General features: G+C 40.0%; 1 protein-coding gene and 1 long non-coding RNA gene across 4 annotated transcripts in view; one reads left to right on the top strand and one right to left on the bottom strand.

Moving 5' to 3' along the window:
- Nucleotides 1-4,483, bottom strand: part of GLCCI1 (glucocorticoid induced 1) — a 105,887-nt gene extending 101,404 nt beyond the window's left edge. For all 3 annotated transcript variants that reach the window (XM_060196172.1, XM_060196171.1, XM_060196173.1), the window contains exon 1: nucleotides 3,926-4,483. In XM_060196172.1, coding sequence (XP_060052155.1) covers nucleotides 3,926-4,397 — 472 coding nt within the window. In that variant the 5' untranslated portion in view covers nucleotides 4,398-4,483. The remainder of the gene's footprint in view (nucleotides 1-3,925) is intronic.
- Nucleotides 4,484-4,876: 393 nt separating this feature from the next.
- Nucleotides 4,877-8,837, top strand: LOC132539896 (uncharacterized). Its single transcript, XR_009551184.1, has 3 exons — nucleotides 4,877-5,182; nucleotides 5,989-6,132; nucleotides 8,685-8,837. It is a non-coding gene; the product is annotated as an uncharacterized LOC132539896 (long non-coding RNA).
- Nucleotides 8,838-23,899: the final 15,062 nt, after the last annotated feature.

Here is a 23,899-nt window from a genome sequence, read left to right on the forward strand (position 1 = left end):
GAGCTCTTAAGGTATAAATAAGGCTTTCAAGATACTCAAGAAAAATGATAATCAAATTTCACTTTAAGAGACAGTAATCTGTTACTGTATTAGACCTAAATAATTCTGACATGTTAAATCAGGAACCAACTCTTGCTATTTTCCATACCAGGGATTCTATTAATCAAAAGCTCCACTAGATTTAGCATACTAAAAATAAGCAGTATTCTCTAGTCAGAGTACTCTAACACAATCGTTTTTCTACCTTTTAGAATTTGGCATTCAGCCTAGTTCTCCATCTTTACCCCCCCCAAAAAAAAAAAAAAAAGGATTTACATTTGCTACTATCTTGCAATCTAAAATTTGAGTATTGCTTTAAAAGCCACAGATTTTGCTCTGTGCAGTTCCAAAAAGAAGCAACTTTACTATATTTCCTTTTGATTGTCACTAATTATTTTAGCTTAAAGATCATTCATTTTGACACTAACAGCCAACTAGATTCTCATTAGAGTTGTTCTATTTATCTCAAAGGTAGACTTTATGTATTACCATTACAAAAATAACTATTTGCATAATACTTTATGATTTTACATCTATTACAAACACATCACAGGGAGCCTAAGGATGCATTCAGCAGCTTGTCATTCACTACTTCAAGACCCTTCAGAACCAAACAAGGGGGAGTGTGACATTTTGCTAATGGCAGAAGTGCAGAAATGAATATAAATAACAAAGCTTAAGGCTTTGAAATACAAAAGAAATGAAAAATGCAGTATGATCCAAATGTATAAACAAAAGTCTCAATTTGTTAAATTTCATGTCCTCTATAGTGAGCAACATTCTGAGATTTATGTGCCTTCTATTACGGTACCCACTTCAATTTACTTAAAACTGTGCTATTGAAAAAGTAAATCATCTTTTGCTGAATTTTACAAATATACTAAAATGGACTGTACTTATTTACAGAATTCAGCTTTCCCTCAGCCTTATAAAAGCATCTAATTTCCTATAAATTCTTTATCACAATAGCTTTAACCCTATACTCATATTAAGAATGTTAAAAAGGGAGAAAATGACCTCACATATTTAGAAATTATGCCATCTCTTCTTGGTAAAACAATTAAAATTGTTTACAACTTCTCTATCTCTTCCATACACATCACATTAAATAAAAAATACTGAATGCTCAGTTTTATCACCTCTGTTCTAAATGCCCAGAGCACTGGAGTCTTTTGTAAACAACATGTCTCTAAAGTAAATACATATCCCTTGAGTAACCACCTACTTAACATTTTTAATGTAGTTTCAAATACAGCATTACACCATCTTAAACATTCTCTCTCACACACATCTACAAACAGAAACCAGTGTGTGGAAAAAGGAGGTGGAGAGCAAGAAATGGAGCACGTTGTTGTTTTCATTCATGCAGTATAGTGATGTCAGTGTCTGCAGCAGCAACAGCAGCGGTAGGAGCCTTGACCTGTGGAGGCTAAAATCCACTGAAGTCAGAACCTTGAATACGTTGCAGTATTCAAAAGAATCTGAGTAGATAGATAATCGTTTGAAAAACTGTTCACAGAATGGATTTTAAATGACTAAGTAGACAAAATAGACTTGTTTAAACTAAAGTGTTTAATTTGGGTACAGAGAAGGTAGGTGGTGAAGAAGCAATATAAAGGTAGCATAATCAAGGAAGGGGTTGGAAATCACTTCAACATAAGAAACTAACAAAACCGCCTGGTGTTTAAAAACAACAGAAAAGCCACTTCCATTCCCAACACAAGCTCTCTGATGATGTAAATCTCTCTGCTGCATAACCAGACCCAGAAAAGTATTTTCATCATGATTGCATTAAACTCGGATGTGCCATACTACAACAAAGAGGACAGTTTAAGCCCGATCACAAATTTCATTAGAACTACTTGGTGACAGACCATGTGATTCCTAAGCAATTATGGCTTTTAAACGATGCAGAAAAACAAGTCATACTTGCATACATCTGTTGTAAGACCTTAGTGTTTATCAACCAAGGGGGAGGATGTACTAGATGGCCATTATATTGTTGCAGCAACTGCTGAAACTACTACTCTGCCCACAAAAACCCTCTGTACAAAATCTGTCTGCAATGCTTGTTTTACTGCTCTTACATTAGTCCCCAAAAGAAAATTTAGAAACTCTACCTCTGACTGAGTTGAGGTTAAATCACTTAAAAATTTATGTAACTACTGCCTCCTTTTCATTCAGTTACAACTCATTTTATATAGTTCTAGAAAATGTGCAAGGGAATTGCATATGGCATTCATCTGTTGGAAAATGGTGGCCTTTTCTATAAAATACAGCCAAAGAGTGTTCAGTTGTGGTCATTATTAGGGCAATCACGTTGTTTTCATCCATTCATTCAGGATTTGCTGGAGGATGTCAGTTTCTGCAGCAGCTGGCTTGACCTGGGGGAGGAGTGGAGGAGCAAATTCCTCCTGGTGCATACAGATTACAGGATGTATTTCTTGGGACTCATGTGCACATCCTACTGCACAACATCCTACCCTGCCTTACTATCAAGTGGTCTGAAAACAAGTACCTTACCGGCATGCCAAGTATAGGCCTTAAATATTAAAGATATATATATATATATATATATATATATATATTTAAAAAACAAGAAATGCAATCTATGCTAACAGAGACAAATCACTTCCTTCAATCTAAAAACCTTCATGAGGACTCCACTACAAACAAACAAAATACATACCACATAAACATCACCGAGCTCCACAGTATTTCCCTTCTACAGAGAGATTTCTCTCCACTCAGTCTGATCGGTTCTCTCCACAGTGCAGCTGCAGCAGCAACATCCGTAGCTCTAGGTTGGCATCTATTACACTCTCCCTTATGAGCTTTCTAAATCCCTGTTTTGGCTAATCTTCCATTTCTCCCCTAGGACTCAGCTCATGCACTGTGTCCCCCAGGCATAAACAAAACCAAACCAAAACAGAAAACTGTAAGGGAAGCCCACAGCATCCATCAGCTTACCACTACCTTTGATACCGCTCTCTCTCTCTCTCTCTCTCTCTCTCTCACACACACACACACACACACACACACACACACGAAAAAAAAAGACAGTAAGAAAAAAAAAAGAAACTTGAGCTTTCACAGCTCAACTATCCTGTGAAGCGCAGTTTAAACAGAGAAGGAAAAAAGTGAACGCGAGGCACCCATAAATCTTCAGAAAATAACCACAAAAATCCTGTTAGGCATAACCTGTTTGCAGTGCAGAATAACTGATGCACAGGGCTGTGTAAGTTAAAGGGGACGAGGGGGGACACGACGGGGCGAGTCACGACCCTCCATACACGACAATGGGACAAACTGTACCCTCCACGGTTAGCCCGTCTCCTCACATCCTCACTCATGCCACCGCCGTCCAGCACACGCGCGCAGACACACACACACACACACACCCTCCCTCGTAGTTACGGGCACAGTAGGAATTCTGTAGGGAAACACAAAAGAGTTAGTGAGACTACAACCAGACCCTCATCCGCTGCCGGAGAGTTTGAGTGTTTTTTGTTGTTGTTCAAGTGTTTCGCCCAGCTCCTCCTTCCCCGTTACAAACAAGCACGGGCACGAGCTAATCAATTCTTTAAATCGGAGGGGGGAAAAGAAAAAATAAAAAAGCTTTCTATGCAGATAAGTGACGAGAGATTTAAAAAAAAAATCTGCGGGGCTGCAGGAGGGTCAAATGAAAAGTTGCGTGTGCGGTTGGCTCCTCCAAGGACCGGCAGCGACCGCAGGAGAGGGCTGGGGGGGGGGGGTCTCGCAGCCACTTTCACACCTTCCAGAAGGCGCTAGCGCCCAGAGAAGCCGCAGAGGCTCCAGTTTCCACGGAGGGCACCGTCGGGGAGACAGACGCAGCCCGGGAGGACGGAAGGGTTGGGCTCGCTACCTCTGCACACCGGCGAGCCGGGGCTCCGTCTCTCAGGTGAGCTGCTCCTCCGCTGGCTCTCCGGGGACCGTCTCGGGCGGCCCTTGCCCCGCTGCGCCTGCTCGGTCGGGGCCGCGGCAGACGGTGGCGTCGGGCTGGGCGGGCTGGGGCCGCGGGCGGCGCTGGGCCCCGGGAGGCTGCCCAGAGACGCGGCGGCGGCGGCGGCGGCGGCGGCGGGCGGGCGCGTGGGACTGTGCTGGCTGCCCCGCAGGAGCTGGTAGGGCACCGTGGCGCGGATGGGCTGCAGCAGCCGCCCGGCTCCCGCAGCCGGGGAGCAGCCCACGCCGCCTCCACTGCCCGCAGCGTTCCCGCTCACGGCGCCGGGGGCGACTGGCGGGGAGCCCGCGGCGCTGCGCCGCATCCTCTGCGTCGCGGGATGAGGGGTCTGAGAGGAACTGGAGGAGGAGGAGGTGGAGGAGGAGGCAGTGGACATGGTGGCTCCGCGAGCCCTGGACGACGCCGGCCGACACCGAGGTGAGGAGCGGGAGGCGCGCGAGCGGGCGTGTGGGAGCCGGCGCGATAGTGCGTGCGAGTGTGTAAGGGGGCGGGGCTGGGATGGGGAGAGGGCGGAGTCTCCCGGCGCCCCCCGCCCCCCTCAACGCGCACCCCGACGCCTCGGCGAGGGGGAGGGGAAGGCTGAGAAAGCAAATGTCCAACGGCCCAACCGCCGACTGGGCTCAGTGTGGCGGTCACGGTCTCGGCCGCGAGGAGCTAGCTGCCGCCGCCGCCCGGAACATCGCGCTGACAGGCGAGGCGAGGCGGGCAACTGGCGGGTCACTCAGCCCCGGGGACCGTTCGCAGCCTGCTCCTCGGCCCTGGCGGGGCTGGACGCGCCCGAAAGCCCGGCAGCTGCAGAGAGCCCGCCGGGAACCCTGCTCCTGGGACTTCAGGGGGACAGGAGTGGGGGGGAGATCCTGGGGGTGTCTAGAACTCCCCTGAGTCCACGCCGCCGCCTTCGCCTCAGCCCGTTTCTCAGTCCAAATGGCAACTGACCCCCTTCCACCACCCGTGCCCCGCCCCCGGCCCCGCCTCCCGGCTCTGGGGACGCGGCAGCTGCCTCAACGAGCTTTCCCATTGGGTCTACTTCTCTCCTCCAGAACTCTGCTGATTGGTTTTGGTGTATGAATGAAAGGGTCATTTACCAATAAGAGTGGGGTGAGGTTTGGCATGGAGGGGGCGTACTTCGCTGAGGAGGAAAAAGAATTGACAGCCTTTGAGGTGAGAGACTTTGATTGGGTTTATGGGAGGAAAAGTGGGTTCATACGTGTCCTGCGCTTGCCCCAACATCCACAGACCTGTGCAAGCCCTGGGGTAAGCGGGTTGCAAAGACTCCACCCTCCTGGGCCATAAGTCCAACCTGAGACTGTGGACACTTTTAGCTAAACTTCTTTGAAAGTACACCAGTCCGGATGGAATGTTTAACTGTCAGAACCAGAACAAGCCATCTCAACCTAATTTTAGTCATCGATTTTTCTAGATGTTGGTCAAAAGAATTTCAGGCCATCTGAAAGTAATGTCTGGAACCCAAGTTTTTAGCAAAAGGCCAATACTTTTAGAGACCAACCTAACATTTGTTGTTATGCAGTGAAATAGAAAAAAAAAAAAAAAAAAAGATAACCCATTCTTAGGTCTCAAGTCTACAACTATAAATTGCAGTAATCAACAAGGAATTTTACATCCATTAGATATATTTATGGAGAGCATCTTTATCTTGTGCCTTTTCCCAGAAGCAGATGGCCTCTCGGGATAAGTAAATATCAGAGTTAATGTAACAATCTTGTTGTGGTTAGTTTAGTTTTTATTCTGTAATGAAACTAAAGAGATTTTTTAAAAACTGGAGTGGTCTTCCAAAACTTAACAGTAAACTAAGATATTAAACTGTAAGCAGGAGCAATTAACTTAAAAGGTCTAATCTGATATTTTCCATTAGTTTCAATGAAATAAAAACAAAAAAAGAGAAGTGAGACATCAGATTGGTCTATTCCTGGTGTCTGCCCACAGTGACAAACTTCCTTTGATTTCAGGGACTGTATGCTGGGGTCACTCTCAGAAGAAACATTCCTCTCTGCTCCCTTCTGCCTTCAGACCAAAACTTGGACTGGAGTCTGTTAAGAGAAATGGATAAAACTTAATTAAAATAGAAGAATCACATTCAGTACTTAGCCCAAGTAAGACTAGTCATAATACCTTTCTTACACATTACATTAATAGCTAACGTTTAATGAATATTCACCATGTACCAGCCACATAGCACGTATTATTGCATTCAGTCTTCATTTAATCCACAATGCAGGTACAAGTATTTGCCATAGTGTGCACACACACATACTTTTTTTTTTTCCAGAATAGCATTTTAATTATGGCTTAATATTTTACTCTTCTAGGGGCCGGCATAATACTTAATAGTTCATCTGAGAGGACACCTGTTTGTAACCTGTTTGCCATGTTTGTAACCTAATTTCAAGCCCCTGACACCCCAGATGGAAGTATTGCCCAACTAGTAGTACTAAGGCACTGGGGGAAGAAGCTTTAGTGCTGTAGTGTCCCTACTACTGTCCATCTCTCTGTCTGAAGAATTCAGTCCAGATTAATGAAGTTCCTTCCATTCACACCATTTGGAATACCTTGTTCTAAATTGCCCTATGTCTTAGCTTTCTCAATCACTAGTCAATCTGAGATAGAGTTCAAGTATTATACTAGACTAAATTTTATATTAAATTAAAACTTAATTCACTGGTTACATCTGCTTAATATGTTGCCCCTTATGGATAGAGTAAAATAGATGAAGAACCACTGGGGCCTACAAATTACCAAGATTTTCTCTTCTACATTCATCAAAATTTGCCAGACTATGCGTCCAAGGCCCACCCACATCTGAGATACAGTTCAGACTGCCATTATTAGCAATGAGGTCATGGCTAAGAGAACACTAAACAGATCTTCACTGATGTTCATCTTAAGCTGATTAAACTCTTATAGGTGGATTCTTAATAGCTACGGGAAAAAAATAAATCCTGCCCTGAATTTTTATCCCTGGCAGATGCTTACAGTAAAACTCCTTAGTGTTTGTGACAGTCTATGTGAGCCTTGGCACTAGGAGTTACCTCTCTGAAAAGTTATTATACCGGATATCCACATGGCTTGATCCCTCCTTCTTAGCAGATCATTACTCAGATGCCGTAACTTTTAATAATGAGAGCTTTTTAAAATACTGTTCTCTGTAGCCTACATTTTTCACAGTTCTTAACATTATCCAAACTATTACATATATTTTTAGTTGATTTTTCTCCTGTAATTCTATAATATAATGTCATAACAAGTCTTTTTAATCTATTTTATAATTGCTGAATCTTTACAACAATGCTTGGTACGTAATAATATTTGTCCAATGTTCAAACTAACAAATTTTACCAGTAGATGTACTATGAACTGAAATGTGAACCTCTCCTTATCAAAAAAATTATAATGCATTGATATGTTTCTGCTATAATGATATGTCCATACAATAGAAGAAAATCTGTATGACTACAGATATTTGCATTAAGGTTTTTGTTCAGAAAGAAAGCATATTTTTTATATGCATATCTCCTTACACAAAATGAAAAATACTAGCTTTGGTGGCTCTTAGAGACACACTAAAGGTCTAAATTAAATTAATAATGGAGAAAAGTCAGGAAAAAAAACATGAAATTGACAGGACAGTTGAAAAAGGATCAGTTAAGTAGTGACATCTGCTGAATTGCAGTTCTGTCTCACCGTTAGGAATAGCTAGTCTCAAGAGGCTTGTGTTAAGGAACTGAAAAATAAAATTTAAGTAGAAAGGAACATTTCATGTAAAAAAAATAATAAAAGCTTTATTTCACTTCAGCATTGCTGAGATAAAAATGACAGATAATGTATGAATTTAAGGTGTACAGTGTAATTGATTGAGTATGTATACTCAATAAGTGCTACAATATTGTAAGTGCTACAATAAAGTTGGCTATCATCTTATGTAGTTTACTTGTGTATGGTAAGAATTTTTAAAATATATTCACCTAGAAATTTTCAAAGATACAATATAGTATTTTTAAACTGTAGTCACTATGCTAAATATTTCCAGAATTTTTTAGGCATATATAACTGGAAGTTTGTACCCTCTAATCACCTTTTACGATTTTCCCACCTCAGCCTTCCTCTTTTGGCAACAAGAAATTTGCTCTTTTTTTTTAATAGGTATTCAAATATTTGTAGGTTCCATGGATAAGTGAGTTCATATAATATTTGTCCATCTAACTTATTTCGCTTAACACAATGTCTTCCAGTTTCATCCATTCATTCATTAACATAAAGTTTTCCATGTCACTGTATCCATAAATGATTAGTAATGAATATGACAGTGCAGTTATTTCTCAAGGTGTTGACTTCTTTCTTTTACTGACAGATCATAAGTGTGATTATGGGATCACATAGTAACTCTATTTTCATTTTCTAAAAGAAGTTCCATACTGTTTTCCATAATGCCTATGCCAATTTACACTTCCATCAACAATGAATATCGACTTCCTTTTCTCTACATCCTTGTCAGTACCTGATATCTCTGGGGTCATTGATAATAGTCATTATAACAATTATAAAGTGTCATCACTTTGTGGTTTTTATTTGCATTTCATTGATGATCAGTGGTGTTGAACTCTTTTTCATGTACTTATTAATCATTTGAATATCTTTTTTTTTAAAGTCAATTTTGGAGGTCATTTCCTCCCAAACTTAACGCCAGACTCTGGAAACCTAATACTGCCTTGGAGATAACAAATAATATTCAAGGCCTGAACAACTGGGAGAAAGTCTAATCTTGTCAGACAAAGAAAGGAAAATAAATAAATAAATACATAAATAAATAAATAACTGGAAAGGAAGAAGATATTGGCTCACTTAAAGATGGCCATTTTGGCCAGTACCAGGCTACCTCATCACCTTGGGTCCTAGTCAGGGAATCCTTGAATTCCCACATAGATGCTATAGTCCTAGACCTAATGGATCCCTCTCTTTAGCATCACTTGTAACTTCCATCGGGAATGTCATCATTAGCCATTATGGGCCTCTCCAGTACCTTACCCTCACTACAAAGTAGCAATGGTAAGGACTACCCTACTCTCTGAAGGGAGGCTCTGCCACTCAGGAAGACTGGTCCTGTAATGAATGTATCCTAGAATGTTCTCAGCTGTGAATGAGTTCAGACTGACAGGGACTTATGAAGAGGCTCCTATACTAAACATGAATATGCATGGATCCCGGGTCAGACTGATGTGGTAAATAGTTAATTGTATTTATATATTTTTTTCAAGCTTGGGAGCCAATCTTTGCCCTAACCTAGCTTTCAAGTTCTGTCCTCCACTCTGACACCATCTTCCCAGATAGTAGTCCACCTCTATGTTAGCTCAAGCAAAGATTACTGCAGTCCTGGGATCTTAGAAACATTTTAAAATAGTTATCTTAGCTTCTTTTTACTCTAGGGTCTCTATTCTCTTTGGATCTATTTCTTCTCTTTGGTTCATTTATTAAACATTTTGTATCTGACTGTCTTTCAGCCACCGAGTTCCAGGTGCTAGTATGATCCCATCCTGACCTCCCTAGGCATTGCCTTTGTCAACATGTCCCAGAGCCTGAATTCTCCAGAGCCCTACCCTACTAGGGAAAGACAAAATTAGGCTGGGGATATGAATCAACCATCCAAAACCTATATCCAGTAGAGAAGCAATTACAGAAGCCAGAACTTCTTTCTTCTGCACCCCAAAAATAAGTCTGCCATACTTCCAGCAGAGGGAAAGGTTAGGGGAAGATAGCCATATGACTCTGAACCCCAGTTCCACTGAGTTCCAGAATATTTGTGACCAGGAAACTTTGTTTTATACCATCACTGAAAAGGAAGAGAATCTGAAGAATACTTGAAGTCAGATGATGTTTCTCTTATCTGAGAAGGAAGAAAAAGGAAAGCCATCCAGAAGTTATGGGCATAAGTGTGACTTAGAATGGAATTGAAGGCAGGGCAGTACAAATGAATAAAAATGAACAAAAAAACTACTACACACACATATACATATATATCCAACCCATATCTATGACCTTGGGAGAACTATGGTAGAGGTTGCTGGAGGTGATGGAACTTTTGGTAGTAGGAGTGTTGTGAAATTATACCCCTATTGCTTTATAATCTTATAAATCAATATTAAAGCACTAATACATTTTTAAACATGTAACAAAAAGAAGTCAAATTTGATTCTTTGACCATTATCAAATTGAAATTATGTGAGTGATCTGCAAACATATCTGCCTCTCTGTAGGTTGCCTTTTTGTTTTGTGGATTATTTTATTGTGAAATAGTTTTAGTTCCACTTGTTTGTTTTTGCTTTTGCTGTCTTTCTTTGGCTGTGTCATATCCATAAAATCTTTGCTATTGACCAACATCAAGAAGCTTTCCCCCTATACTTTTAGAAGTTCAGAAGCAGCAATAGAAGGGATATTTTGTGAGGTTTTTCTTCCATTTTATTGGGCAGTTAATGGTTTACAATACAGTTTGCTAGTACATAGGCACACCCTTTAATATTCCCATTATAGGTATCTGTAAGACCCTGTCTCCCCTAATTTAGGTCCTTTTTTATCACCATACATCAGGAGCCCACAGCCCCTCCATTCCAATACTTCCTCTTTCCCGGAGTCCTGAGCTGGTAGTGACCAAAAGAGCCAACAATAAAGTATGCTGTTCTCTTGCCCTTATCCAGCTCTTGTAGTTCTTTATCTCACCAGGTTACCCTTAGAGTAATTGAGGGCAGAGAAATAGGAAGTGGGTGAGGTGGGTATATAGGTCTAAGTAGAAACTATTGTGTTTTTTTTTGGGGGGGGGGCTTAACAAACTAGTTTTATTATATCACAGGTTTATTTAGGTACATCAGAACCATGGAAGCAAAATAAAAAGGGAAAGATGGGCTAGTCACAGTGTTAGTCACAGTCCTCAAGCATTGCTTGCCAATGTTAAGCGGCAGGGTGGGGAGAAGAGCAGCAGAAAAAAGCCCAGCTACTTCCAGGTGCCCTCTTTTTTTTTAATTTCTTTATTGGAGGATTAATGTTTTACAGTCAACAGTAAATACAATATTTTGTACATGCATAACATTTCTCAGTTTTCCACATAACAATACAATCCTGACTAGGTCCTCTGTCACCCTTTTCCAGGACCTGTACTCTTCCCTCCTACCCACTTTTACTTCGGTGCAATATACCAACTCCAGTTCAGGTTCTTAAGTAGAAACTATTTGATTAAGTACTTTATGGTATATTTTTTTAAGGTCTATTTGCTTGCTGCAGTTATTGAGTCACTGCAAACTATTGTGCACTTTTTTCTTCAAGGTATTTATTTTCCCCTAACTTATGGATGCATGTGCACATGTGCTCTATTTCATGGACCCTGTCCTATATCTAGGTTCTGTGACTTTGTTAGGAAATGTGCAGCCTGAAATGGAACTAAGGAGTCCTATGAGCTAGAAAAGGTGTCACCAGAATAATGTAGTTTAAAGGTTGACGTTTTATGCCTGGTGTCTCTGGAAATATGTTGAAGTGAAACCTGTAAAGGTGGTACTGGTTCCATGGATTTTGTTGAGCTCAGCAAATGCAGTATCAAATGGTGTGAATCAAGTGAAGAGTGCAGGAAAACGAGGCACGCCCCAGAGGTTCCAAGACTGGGAGAAATATGGGTTTTATAGAAAATGGGGTGGGGGGAGGTTTCCCCTGTCTTACTTTAAGAAGGCAATAAATATTAGTTATTTGGAAATTTGGTTTATAAAAATTCCATGATTAGGATTTACTGTACCATAAAAGACCTGACCAGACCATGATTTATGTCATTAAATGCTATTTGCAATTAACTATCATATACTGACAAGACCAGTTGCTTATGGTTCCCTGGTCTAAGATTATTGGTGATTTAATAGTTTTTTAAAAAGTCATTATTAGAAATGTATTAACAATTTAAACCTCCCGTTAAAATTAAATCAGGTTACCAATTTGAAACCTTGAGTTCTTAGATAAAGGAATATATACTCAGAACTAGGGTCTATGCATCAAAAAGTTTGAGACATTCTATCTGTTTTTCCCTCATATTGATTAGTGATTTATAAGACTATAAGTTAATTGTTGCCATTTTTTTATTGTTGTTGCAGTTATTATTGTTGTTCTTGATGTCATCGTTGTTGGCTCGGACAGAGAGAAATGGAGAGAGGAGGGGAAGACAGAGAGGGGGAGAGAAAGACAGACACCTGCAGACCTGCTTCACCACCTGTGAAGCAGCTCCTCTGCACCTCTGCAGGTGGGGAGCCGGGGGCTCGAACCAGGATCCTTACCCTGGTCCTTGCGCTTCACATCACGTGCGCTTAACCCACTGCGCTACCGCCCGACTCCCAAGACTATAAGTTAATAGGAGTGTATATTAACACCATTCCTGACATCAAAGGTCTCTGTCTCTACCCTCACATCCTGATAGTGGAGCTGAAAAGCTATGTTCAGGCTCCCCCCCCCCCCCCCCCCGCAAGAGTTTGTTTACTTTGGTGCAATACTCCAGACTCAGTCAATTTCTGCTTTGCATTTCCCTTTCTGTTCTTTTTTCTCAACTTCTGTTTATGAGTGGGCTCTTCCTATACTCCTCTTTCTTTTTCTGACTTATCTCACTTAGCATAATTCTTTCTAGTTACATCCAGGATGGGTCAGAGTTGTGGATTCATTACTCTTAATAGCTGAGTAGTTAGTATTCCATTATATATATATATATCACAACTTTCTCAGCCATTCTTCTGTTTTTGGGCACCTGGGTTGTTTCCAGGTTTTGGCTATTATGGATTGTGCTGCTATGAACATAGGTGTACATATATCTTTTTGAATGGGTGTGTTTGACTCCTTAGGATATATCCTTAGAAGAGGAATTATTGGCTCATAAAGAAGATACATTTCTAGCCTTGTGAGGGTTCTCCAGGCTGCTCTCTTCAGGGATTGCACCAGTTTACATTCCCACTAGCAGTGCAGGAGAGATCCTTTGTCCCAACAGCCGAAGAGAGTGTTTTTAATGAGAGTTTTGAGTAATTAAAATGTATCATGAATTATTTTCAAGTATGGCTGAATTTATATTTTGTTTTTTGCCTGTGGTGAGGGAATATTGCTAAAATGCAATAAATTCATCAATAGTGTTTGAGAAATTTCTTTTTATGATTTTTAGATTTTCAGTACCTCTATATCTTATTGAAAAGATCCACATTAATAAATCAAAAAGGTTTACATGGGGCATTAGTAGCAACAAAATATTATCATTAGACCTTAGTAACTTCTTGTCAAGTTACTCATTAAATGTCTTTGAAGTGCCAAGCACTGCTATACATTGTATGGTATACCTGTGCTCACATTTGCTAAATTATAGTCTATCATCTTGGGTAAAAAGACATATCTACATATAAAAGTGAAGATCATGTTTAAAGATATGCACTTCAGAAGAGAGATGGCAATAAAGTAATATGGAAGTGGTGGGGAGAGAGATCAATTTTGAGGAAAGGTTTCAGGAAGAAAAGTATGAAAGAGTCCTGTTATTAGTAATGCATGGCCCATGTTAGTATATTACAGAAAACTCTTATCTTGACTGATGGTAAGTGAGAGATAAGTCTTGATAAGATAAATAAGATAAATACATTTGTAATGAATCATGAACATTGCCAGGTATAATGTACACTTTATTGAATGTGTATGGTGAGGAAAAATCTCAAGTAGGTAGGGAAAATATGAGTCAGGATGTACTTTATGAAAGATGAATGCAAGAATAATTTACAATCTATACTAGAAGCTATAAAGCTGAAGTTGATTTATCAGATTTTGAGAATATTCTATATGAGTTTAGGTAATAAGAAATAGGGGATTGGCAGAGGGCATGGAGAAGAAAGATACAAATGGTACTTTTTCTCAGCTGGTAGGTCTTGAAAGGAGATCAGGCAAGTGGCAGACTTGAATGGTGGTTTTAACAGCATTAGGGCAGCCAAAAGGAGGTTTTGGAGAGAGGATAGTGAGTTCACTTACAAATGAAAAGGCCAGAGGATATTCAAGTGGGGACAGTTTTATCTCCTCAGGTTTGAGGTATAGGCAGCATATGGTACTATATAAGTTAAAAATGTATAACTTGATTATCTAACTTACATTGTGAATGACTGATTACAGGTATAATTAGCACTCATAGGTAAAAATATTTTGGAATCAATTTTTAAATGATAGTGATGCTGATAAGAACAGAAACATGGATTGGGGAGTTACCTGTGTATAAATAATAGTTGAAATCATGGTTACAAATGTAGTTAGTAAGGGAGAAAAGCATAACAATGAGAGAAAAACAGGATCAAGGACAAAAATCTAAGAATCATGTAGTGTTAATACTTAGGGGGTAAAGAGAGTAAAAAAAATAACAAAACGAAGAACTTCATAACAAAATGCAGTTTGGTATCTCAAATGATGCTTGGTATATGCTTTGTAACATGGGAGATGATGTCTACTTTCTCTATGTACTAAACCTTGCCCAACAAAGGAGGGCTTGGACTGACAACTATTTTTATATTCTTTATTATTTAATAGTGATTAACAAGATTGTAAGATAACAAGGGCATAATTCCATACAATTCCCACCCACACCATCAGAATTCTATGTCCCATTCCCTCCATTGGAAGTGTCCCTTTTCTTTATCCCTCAGGGAGTAGGGACCAAAATTCTTTATGGGGTGCAGAAGTTGGAAGGCCTGACTTCTATAATTGCTTTTCTGCTGGAATAGACTACCTGACAACTATTTTTATACAAAATGATGTTGTTCCTCTGACCATGATTGATTTGACTTGAGCTCAACAACTAACCAAGCCCATTTTTCTCCCCCTGGGAATTTGGAATTAGGAACTATGATAATACTCTATTTAGGGCATGAATTGGGTCATCTTCTGTTCCTGGCAGAAACAGAGGAAATCTTTTCTAAAATAATAGAATAAAATGATACAGGAAATAAAAATGAGTCAGAGAGGAAAAGAGGGTGAGAATATGTTCATTTTCCCAGGATACCTATTTTGTGTCTTAACCTTTTCTGATATTTAAAGTTATAGAAGTGACAGAGATTACCAAGTAGGTAAACTGAAAGAAAGGATAGCTTCTCTCAGTGCCATGGACACTGGGCTCAAACCTAGATCATGCCCATGACAAAGAAAGCACATTATCCACATGAGCTATCTTGTCAGCCTAAAAATATATTTTCTTTGGAGGTTGAAGATAAAGCAATTACATGCTTGTCTCCTACTTCTATAACTCCTGCTGCTATGTGTATTTTAGTATCATTTTAATATTGGGTTTGGGACCAGCTGGTGGCACAACTGGTTGAAAAGACATGTTGCAATGTGCAAGGACCTTGGTTCAAGCCCCTAGTCCCCACCTGCAGGGGGAAAGCTTTGCAAGTGGTGAAGCAGTGTTGCAGGAGTCTCTCTGTCTCTATCCCTCTCTCTCACCCCCTTCCCTCTCAATTTCTGGCTGTTTCTTTCCAATAAATAAATAAAGATTATATATATATATATATATATATATATATATATATAGAGAGAGAGAGAGAGAGAGAGAGAGAGAGAGAGTGTTCTAGCCTCTGCTATCTTCTCTATAAATTCACCTTCCTGGTAATCTTCATCACCCCTATAGCTTAAAATATAAAATTATCACAACTACTGAGCGATGTGGTAGCACACTCACATGTTACCATGTGCAAGGATCTTGGTTCAAACTCCTGGTCCCCACCTGCACTGTGAAAGCTTTACAAGCAGTGAAGCAGTACTGCAGGTGTCTTTTTTTCTCTTCCTCCACCTCTGTTTTCCCTATTGATTTCCCTGTCTCTATCAATAGTATTTTTAATTGTGGGATTAATGTTTTACAGTCAACAGTAAATAGAATGGTTTGTACATGTCTAAGATTTCCCAGTTTTCCACATAACAATACAACCCCTGCTAGGACTTCTGCCATTCTGTTCCAGGACCTGAACCCTGCCCCCCCCCCCCCAGAGTCTTTTACTTTAGTGCAATACACCAACTCCATTCCAAGTCCTGCTTAGTGTTTTCTCTTCTGATCTTGTTTTTCAATTTCTGCCTATGAGTGAGATCATACCATATTCATATAGTTTTCTTTAATTATGGCAACTACAGAAGAAATTAATTTTTTCAGCCTACTCATTTCCTCCAAATTTTAAATTTATATACATAGTTGTCTACCTGACATATCAAGTATACTCAAATCTGACACTAAGTTGTCTGAAACAGAGCTAAATTTATTCTATATTTCAGCTTCCCTACCCACATCAAAAAAAAACTTCTGGAAAAAAAAAGACTTCTTTCTTTGCTCCCCTTTCCACTCTACACACATACACTTACTTCAGGACACATTACTGGTATCTGCCTGCTATTTTAAACAAGAAACGTAAATATTTTTATGTTTTTATAAAATCATCTTTCCTTCCCTAACTCCAATTCAACAACTTTTAATTTGGCTCTCATAAGTAGATGCCTGATCCATCCACTTCACTCCATTTCCACTGCTGTGATAATAATCCAAACTGGCACTATCTCTTACCTAAGTTCTTACTATAGTACCCGGACTAATCTTCCAGCTTCTACTTTTGCTTTCCTTAGTCTGTTTTCTACACATCAGGGCAAACCTAGAAGTACAATGGATGATGCTAGTTCCTGTTTAAATCACTTAAATGTCTTCTATTTCCCACACCTATGGGCATTTAATTTTTGATAAGGGGCCCAAAGTATTAAATGGAAGAAGGAGGCTCTCTTCAATAAATGGTGCTGGGAAAATTGGGTTGAAGCATGCAGAAGAATGAAACTGAACCACCTTATCTCACTAGAAACAAACATCAACTCCAAATGGATCAAGGACATGGAGGCTAGACCAGAAACTATCAAACACTTAGAGGAAAACAGTAGTGGAACACTCTCCCACCTAAACCTCAAGGACATGTTTGATGATACAAACTCAATTGCAAGGAAGACTAAACCAAAAACAAATCAATGGGACTACATCAAATTCAAAAGCTTCTGCACAGCCAAAGAAACCATCACACAAACAAAGAGGCCCCTCACAGAACGGGGGAAGATCTTCACATGCCAGACATCAGACAAGAGACTAGTAACCAAAATATACAAAGAGCTCAGCAAACTTAGCACCAAAAAAGCAAATGACCCCATCCAAAAATGGACAGAGGATATGAACAGAACATTCACAACAGAAGAGATAAAAAAGCTAACAAACACATGAAAAATTGCTCTAGGTCACTGATTGTCTGAGAAATGCAAATAAAGACAACACTGAGATACCATCTCACCCCTGTGAGAATGGCATACATAAAAAGGACAGCAGCAACAAATGCTGGAGAGGCTGTGGGGACAGAGGAATCCTTCTGCACTGCTGGTGGGAATGTAAACTGGTCCAGCCTCTATGGAGAGCAGTCTGGAGAACTCTCACAAGGCTAGACATGGACCTTCCATGTGACCCAGTAATTCCTCTCCTAGGGATATACCCTAAGGACTCCATAACACCCAACCAAAAAGATCTGTGTACACCTATGTTCACAGCAGCACAATTTGTAATAGCTAAAACCTGGAAGAAACCCAGGTGCCCAACAACAGATGAATGGCTGAGAAAGCTGTGGTTTATATACACAGCAATGAAGAACAATGATCCCACCTTCTCTGACCCATCTTGGATGGAGCTAGAAGGAATTATGTTAAGTGAGCTAAGTCAGAAAAACAAAGACGAATGTGGGGTGATCCCATTCATAAACAGAAGTTGAGAAAGAACAGAAAGGGAAACTCAGAGCAGGATTTGACTGAGTTTGGAGTAGTGCACCAAAGTAAAAATCTCTGGGTTGAAGGTGAGGACAGAAGTTCAGCTTCCCCGGGGGGGGGGGGGGGTTGGGGGGGTTGGGATGGGACACATTGTTTTGGTGGTGGGAATTTATGTACACTCCTATTAACTTGTGGTCATATAAATAATTATTAATTAATATGATAGGGGGAAAACTGACTGAATGTCTCAAACTTTTTAATGCTCAGGCCATAGGCTGAGTCTTTGATATAATGACTCTTAAGAGCTTAGGCCAGGGAGAACAGAAGCAACCAGTGGTACAGCTATATACAATTAATGTCAAATAACATAAATTATGGTGATATTGTGTATGATACAGCAAATCCTAACAAAGGGATATTTCAAAGTTAACCCACCTGCCAAATAATTTGATTACTGCAATAACTACATATTGCCACCATAAACCCTAAGACAGCAGGAACCTCCCCCTTCCTCTATAGAGCCTATATTTCCCCAAGTCTTGGAATCTCTAGGGTGGGGCTCACTTTCCTGCAAGCTTCTCTCAATTCATACCAAAGGATATTGCATCTGCTGATCCCAACCTAATCAACATAACAAGTACCACCTCAGCATGCTTCACTTCAGACTGTGTCCAGAGACATCAGCCGTGGAATGTCAACCCTTCAGCTTCATTACTCAAGTGAGACCTTTCCTTTCTCATAGGATTCTCTAATTCCATTTCAGGTGGTTCTCTTCCTAACAAAGTCCCAAAACCTAGATGTAGACCAGGTCCCATGAGATAGAGCATATGCTCACATGTATCCATAAATTAGGGCAAAATATATACCTGAAAGCAAAAGTACACAATAGTCTGCAGTGAGTCAGTATAGAGTTCATAACGAAATAGTGTCCACTTAGACTTAGATAAACTCCTCACCTACTTCCTACTACACTTCCTTCAGTCACTCCAAAGCTAACCTTATCAAAGTAAGGACTGCAAAAGCTGAATAAGGGCAAAAGACTGACATACTTTAACAATGACTCTTTAGTCACTATCAGGCCACCCCACTAGCTAGGGCCCTATTCGGGGAGTCCTGAGATTCCCAAACAGACATGATGGGCCTAGACCTCAAATAAATCCCTCTCCCTAATATTACCAGTCATCTGTATCAGAAACAACATAATAAACCCCTTTGTTGATCCCCATATGACCTTGCCCTCAACTTGGATCAACAGTGAACAACAACTCTATGTTCCACCTGAGGAAGATGGGTCCTGAAATTGGGGCGGCTTGGAATGATCTTACTCATGACCACAGAATGTGAGCTCAGATCTACAGGGCTGCAGAGGTCACATAAGCTTGTAAGCTGAATATGAGCCCCAGATCAGATCAAATCAATGGAGTTTACAATATTTGTACATCTTTCTCATATTTGAGAGCTACTCTCTTCCCTGATCCAACTTTCTGGTCCTTTTTCCAGCCATGACATCATCTCCCGAGATAATAATTAGGATCCACCTGCATATCAGATGTCAGGCTCAGGGAAAAAACAAAAAACTAGTATAGTCACGGGCCCTTTGGAATATAACTAAAATAGGCCTACTAACGATCTACAAAATGGAGATTCCCCAACTCTTCATCTGCACTATTCCAGCCTTTAGGTTCATGATTAGTCAACAACTTGTTTGGCTTTATATGTTAACTCTCTTTTCAGGTTCCAGATGCTACCATGATGCCAACTAGCCTTCCCCAGACAGACAACCCCACCAATGTGTCTTTAAACCCCTGCTTCCCCAGAGCCCCACCCCACTAGGGAAAGAGAGAGTTAGGCTGGGAGTATGGATTGACCTGTCAATGCCCATGTTTAGTGGGAAAGCTATTACAGTAGCCAGACCTTCCACCTTTGCATCCCATAATGACCCTGGGCCCATACTCCCAGAGGGATGGGGAATAGGAAAGCTATCGGGGAGGGGATGAGATGTGGAGTTCTGGTGGTGGGAAGTGTGTGGAGTTGTACCCCTCTTATCCTTGTGGTTTTGTCAATGTTTCCTTTTTATAAATAAATTCTAAAAAACATCTCCTATTTACTTTGAAAAAGAAAAGCAAAAAACCAAATTCCTAGAAATAGCTCAAAAGGTATGAACCTGTTCTGACTCTTCTTCCTCCACTTCATCTTGTCCTATACTTTCCTTCACCCTTCAATCACAATAATAGTGGCCTACTTTCATATCCAGCAAAGCACTACTGAAGGGTCTTCATACTAATGTGTCCTTTCCCCAAAACACTCCTTCTACATCCCAACTCTTCAGTTCCTCTGAGTGGCTCCCTTACACTCTACAGGTCTCAGTTTATTTTTTTTATCTTTATTTATTGATTGGATAGAGACAGCCAGAAATCAAGAGGGAAGGAGATGATGGAGAGGGTGAGACAGAGAGACACCTGTAACACTGCTTCATCACTTGCAAAGATTTCCCCCTGCAGATGGGAACTAGAGACTTGAAACTGCATCCTTATGCATTGTAACATGTGCACTCAACCAGGTGCACCACCACCCAGTCCCATGGGTCTCAGTTTAAATGCTCTATCTTCAGAGTTTCCTTTCTGAGTCCTCATCCATCACTAATACTCTGTAGTAGTCTACCATTGCATCTGTGCTTTTCATCCACATTACTCATTATTTGTTGTAAGTATGTATTTATTTACTTCTTTGTTGTAAGCCTTCCCTACTAGGTTGTAAAATCTCTAAGGATAGGACAGTGTCTCTTCTTCTCACTGCTTGATATCAACTACCTAGAATCTAGAATAGAGTAAGTGCCCAGGAATTGTGTTAAACCTTTATTGGCTACTGATAGTTCATTATTTGAATTTATTTACAGGCATAATACATTTCTGAGGGAGAGTTTCCATGGCCTTACATTAAAGGTTCCCTTGTTTCAATTGTAGGTTTCTGCTCTTATAAATGAATAATCACTAATTGATGGTTTTTAAAAGGATGATGTAACCAGCAATGTCAAATGCTGTTGAACAGACAAGAAGGCCAGCAAAAGATACTGGATATCATCATTTGTAATCTTCAACATTGTCTATAAACAGTAGTTTTGTAGAAGCCAGATTACAGCTGAGTTAATGAGAAGGGTAAGAAAAATGGGTGAAACCACTGTAGAATGTCCATTTTGAGAAATCTGAGAGTAAAATACCAGATGAAGTAGCATGTGATATGGGTAGTCTAGCAGAGTACAAGATTGATTTATTTAGTTTTAAAAGAATAGAAAAAGGGGCAGGGCAGTTCCACAACCAGTAACACATTACACTGTGTAAAAGTGTGGGTTCAAGCCCTCACTCTCCACCTGCAGAGGGAGAATCTTCAGAAGCAGTGAAGCAGTGCTACAAGTGTCTCTCTTTCTCTCCCCACTAGCTATCTTCCCTTCTCAATTTTTCTGTCTCTATCCAATAAGCAAAATAAATAAATAAATAAAATATTTTACAAAAAAAGAATAGAAGTGTCTTTAGATGTACCCATGTGTAAAAGAAACCAAAACAAAGAAAAATGGGGCAAAGTTTGAATGGGTTTAGGATTTAACTTCCATTAGGCAATAGCATCAAGAGAAGATTAACAAGAAGAGACAATTATTCCATTTCTATTATAGGAGGGAACATCAGAAAGTGATGGTAAAGACCTATTCTTTTTTTTTAATTGATTTAATAATGATCAACAAGGTGATAGGATAAGAGGGGTACAATTCCACACAATTCCCACCACCAGAGTTCTGTATCTCATCCCCTCCATTGGAAGCTTTCCTATTCTTTACCCCTCTGGGAGTATGGACCCAGGATCATTATGGGGTGTAGAAGGTGGAAGGTCTGGCTTCTGTAATTGCTTTTCTATAGGACAGGCTGATCATACTCCAAGCCTGTTTCTATCTTTCTCTAGTGGGGTAGGGTTCTGGAGAGGTGGGGTTGCAGGGTATATTGGTGGTGTCATCTACCCAAGGAAGTCACATTGATGTCATTTCAGGACCTGTCTTCCCCAACTGGTAGAGTATGTTGACCCAGCCTCCCTTCAGAGATTGGGGCAGTCTCTACCATTGTTGTTCCACATTGAGGGCAAGGTCCCATAAAAACCCGTAAGAAGGTCCACAGTGTTGTTCCTGATGGACAAGACCAGCTATGGTGGAAAGAGGGGTCTGTTAGAAGTCTAGGCCCGTCATACTAAAGACCTATTCTTGCATGTAGAGAAAAGGGAAGTTGAATATGGCCACTTAAGGATGTCAGCAATATCATGTAAATTGGTTGCCAAAGGGAAAATCAGAGTCTCTTGAAAAAAAAACTTTTCTGAGCCACACCTCTCATCCTTCACTCCACCACCTCCCTGCCCAAAACTAGATGCTGTCTTCCACTCCCTTATACCAGGGGCTTATCCCATATAGCATACTCACTGCTGCCAACAGTCATGGGAGTTGATAGAATGAATGAACTTTATAAGTGTGAGAAAGGGGGGGGGGGACTGCCATTACTAAAGAGGATAATCAGAAGAGAATATAAGTGCTGGAAGAATCTTGACATCATGAAGAATATGAGAATACCGCAATACTGTTTTTCAAACATGTATCTTAACTGGCATACCTAGAACTCTAGCAGAGATAGAGAGATAGATAGACAAAAAGTACAGATTTCTGGGTAGGGGGTTGTGTGAGCTGGGAGGTAGCTCAATAGGTAAAGCACACACTTTGTCATACATGAAGATCTAGGTTCCAGACCCTAGTCATCACATGGGAGCACCATGTAAAAGGAGAAGTTTCTCAAGCAGTGGAATGATGCTATACTGTTCCTTCTCTATCTTTCTCTCTCTCTCTCAATCTCTCTCTCTTTTTCTCTCTTTCTACACACACACACATATATATGAAAAATAATAAAAAGAGTCTGCCAGGAACAAATGAATAGCACAGGCATGAGGCCTCAGTGAAGCCCTGGTAGCAAAGCAATAACAAAAATACATATTTCAGTACCATTCCTTGGAAAGTATAACTGGGTATTTCTTGAACTGGGAGAAAGATTCTATATTTTTTTCCATAAGATTGTATAGTTTTTATCAAATTCCCTAGATATTCTTTATGACTAGGTAAATTTGGGAAACAGTGGATTAGAAATAAAAAGACTTTTTATCATATTTCATTGCCAGTCCAAAAATATTTTCTCAAGTTTTAACAAATAGGAAAAAAACTTTATAACTGACATTTAATTTCAGGGAAATTACCAGAAGAGAATACTTGTCAAATAATTACCATCTAGTCTCTCCAAATAATTTACAATATTTAATTTTTAATTTTCTTTTATCCTTCCAATTCTAATATCACTATCTTGAGGACATGTTGATTTATAGGATTTTTGTTGTCACAAGTGTACATTTTCCACATTTCCCCAAGATAGGTGCTTTCACCTTCAACTAAAACATCAATTTATTTCACCATAGGGACTTAGGTCTCCAACCTCCCCTAAGCAAATATTTAATTTAAAACAACAACAACAACAACTAGCTTTTAAAGAATTTCAATTGAAGAATAATGGAACTAACTAGCTACAAGTTATTATTTATACTATAACACTGAGTCATGCATTTGGAAGTCTGTTCTGCTTCTACCTTGCTTAACTCACAGATTAATAAACCAAACATGATAAAATCTAAGAGCATAACTTGATCTTACCCATTCCTAACATTTTTCAAGGACCTTTTTTAGCATATTAGCAGTAGTGTTCCTGAGATTGGATTCAAGTTCTTTAAAAACATTTTTCTACTCCCTTTAGAAAGGGTGATTTCTGTTGACATACAACTGACCACCTGGCCCCACCTGGTTCCACAGTAATTTGTATAAGTTTTCCTCTATTCTAGTTGACCATCGGGTATACATTAGTGCTAAATCAATATGAGCAGATACTTCTTCAGGTGTGGGAAGAGAGGGAAAATGCTAATATGACCAAAGATAGCTTTTCCTGGGTATAATCAAAACAAAATGATTATTATTATAGTGTATGGGAGAAAGACCTTGTTTTG

Source organism: Erinaceus europaeus, chromosome 8 (genome assembly GCF_950295315.1).
Source record: "Erinaceus europaeus chromosome 8, mEriEur2.1, whole genome shotgun sequence".
In the NCBI taxonomy this organism is placed as follows: Eukaryota; Metazoa; Chordata; class Mammalia; order Eulipotyphla; family Erinaceidae; genus Erinaceus; species Erinaceus europaeus.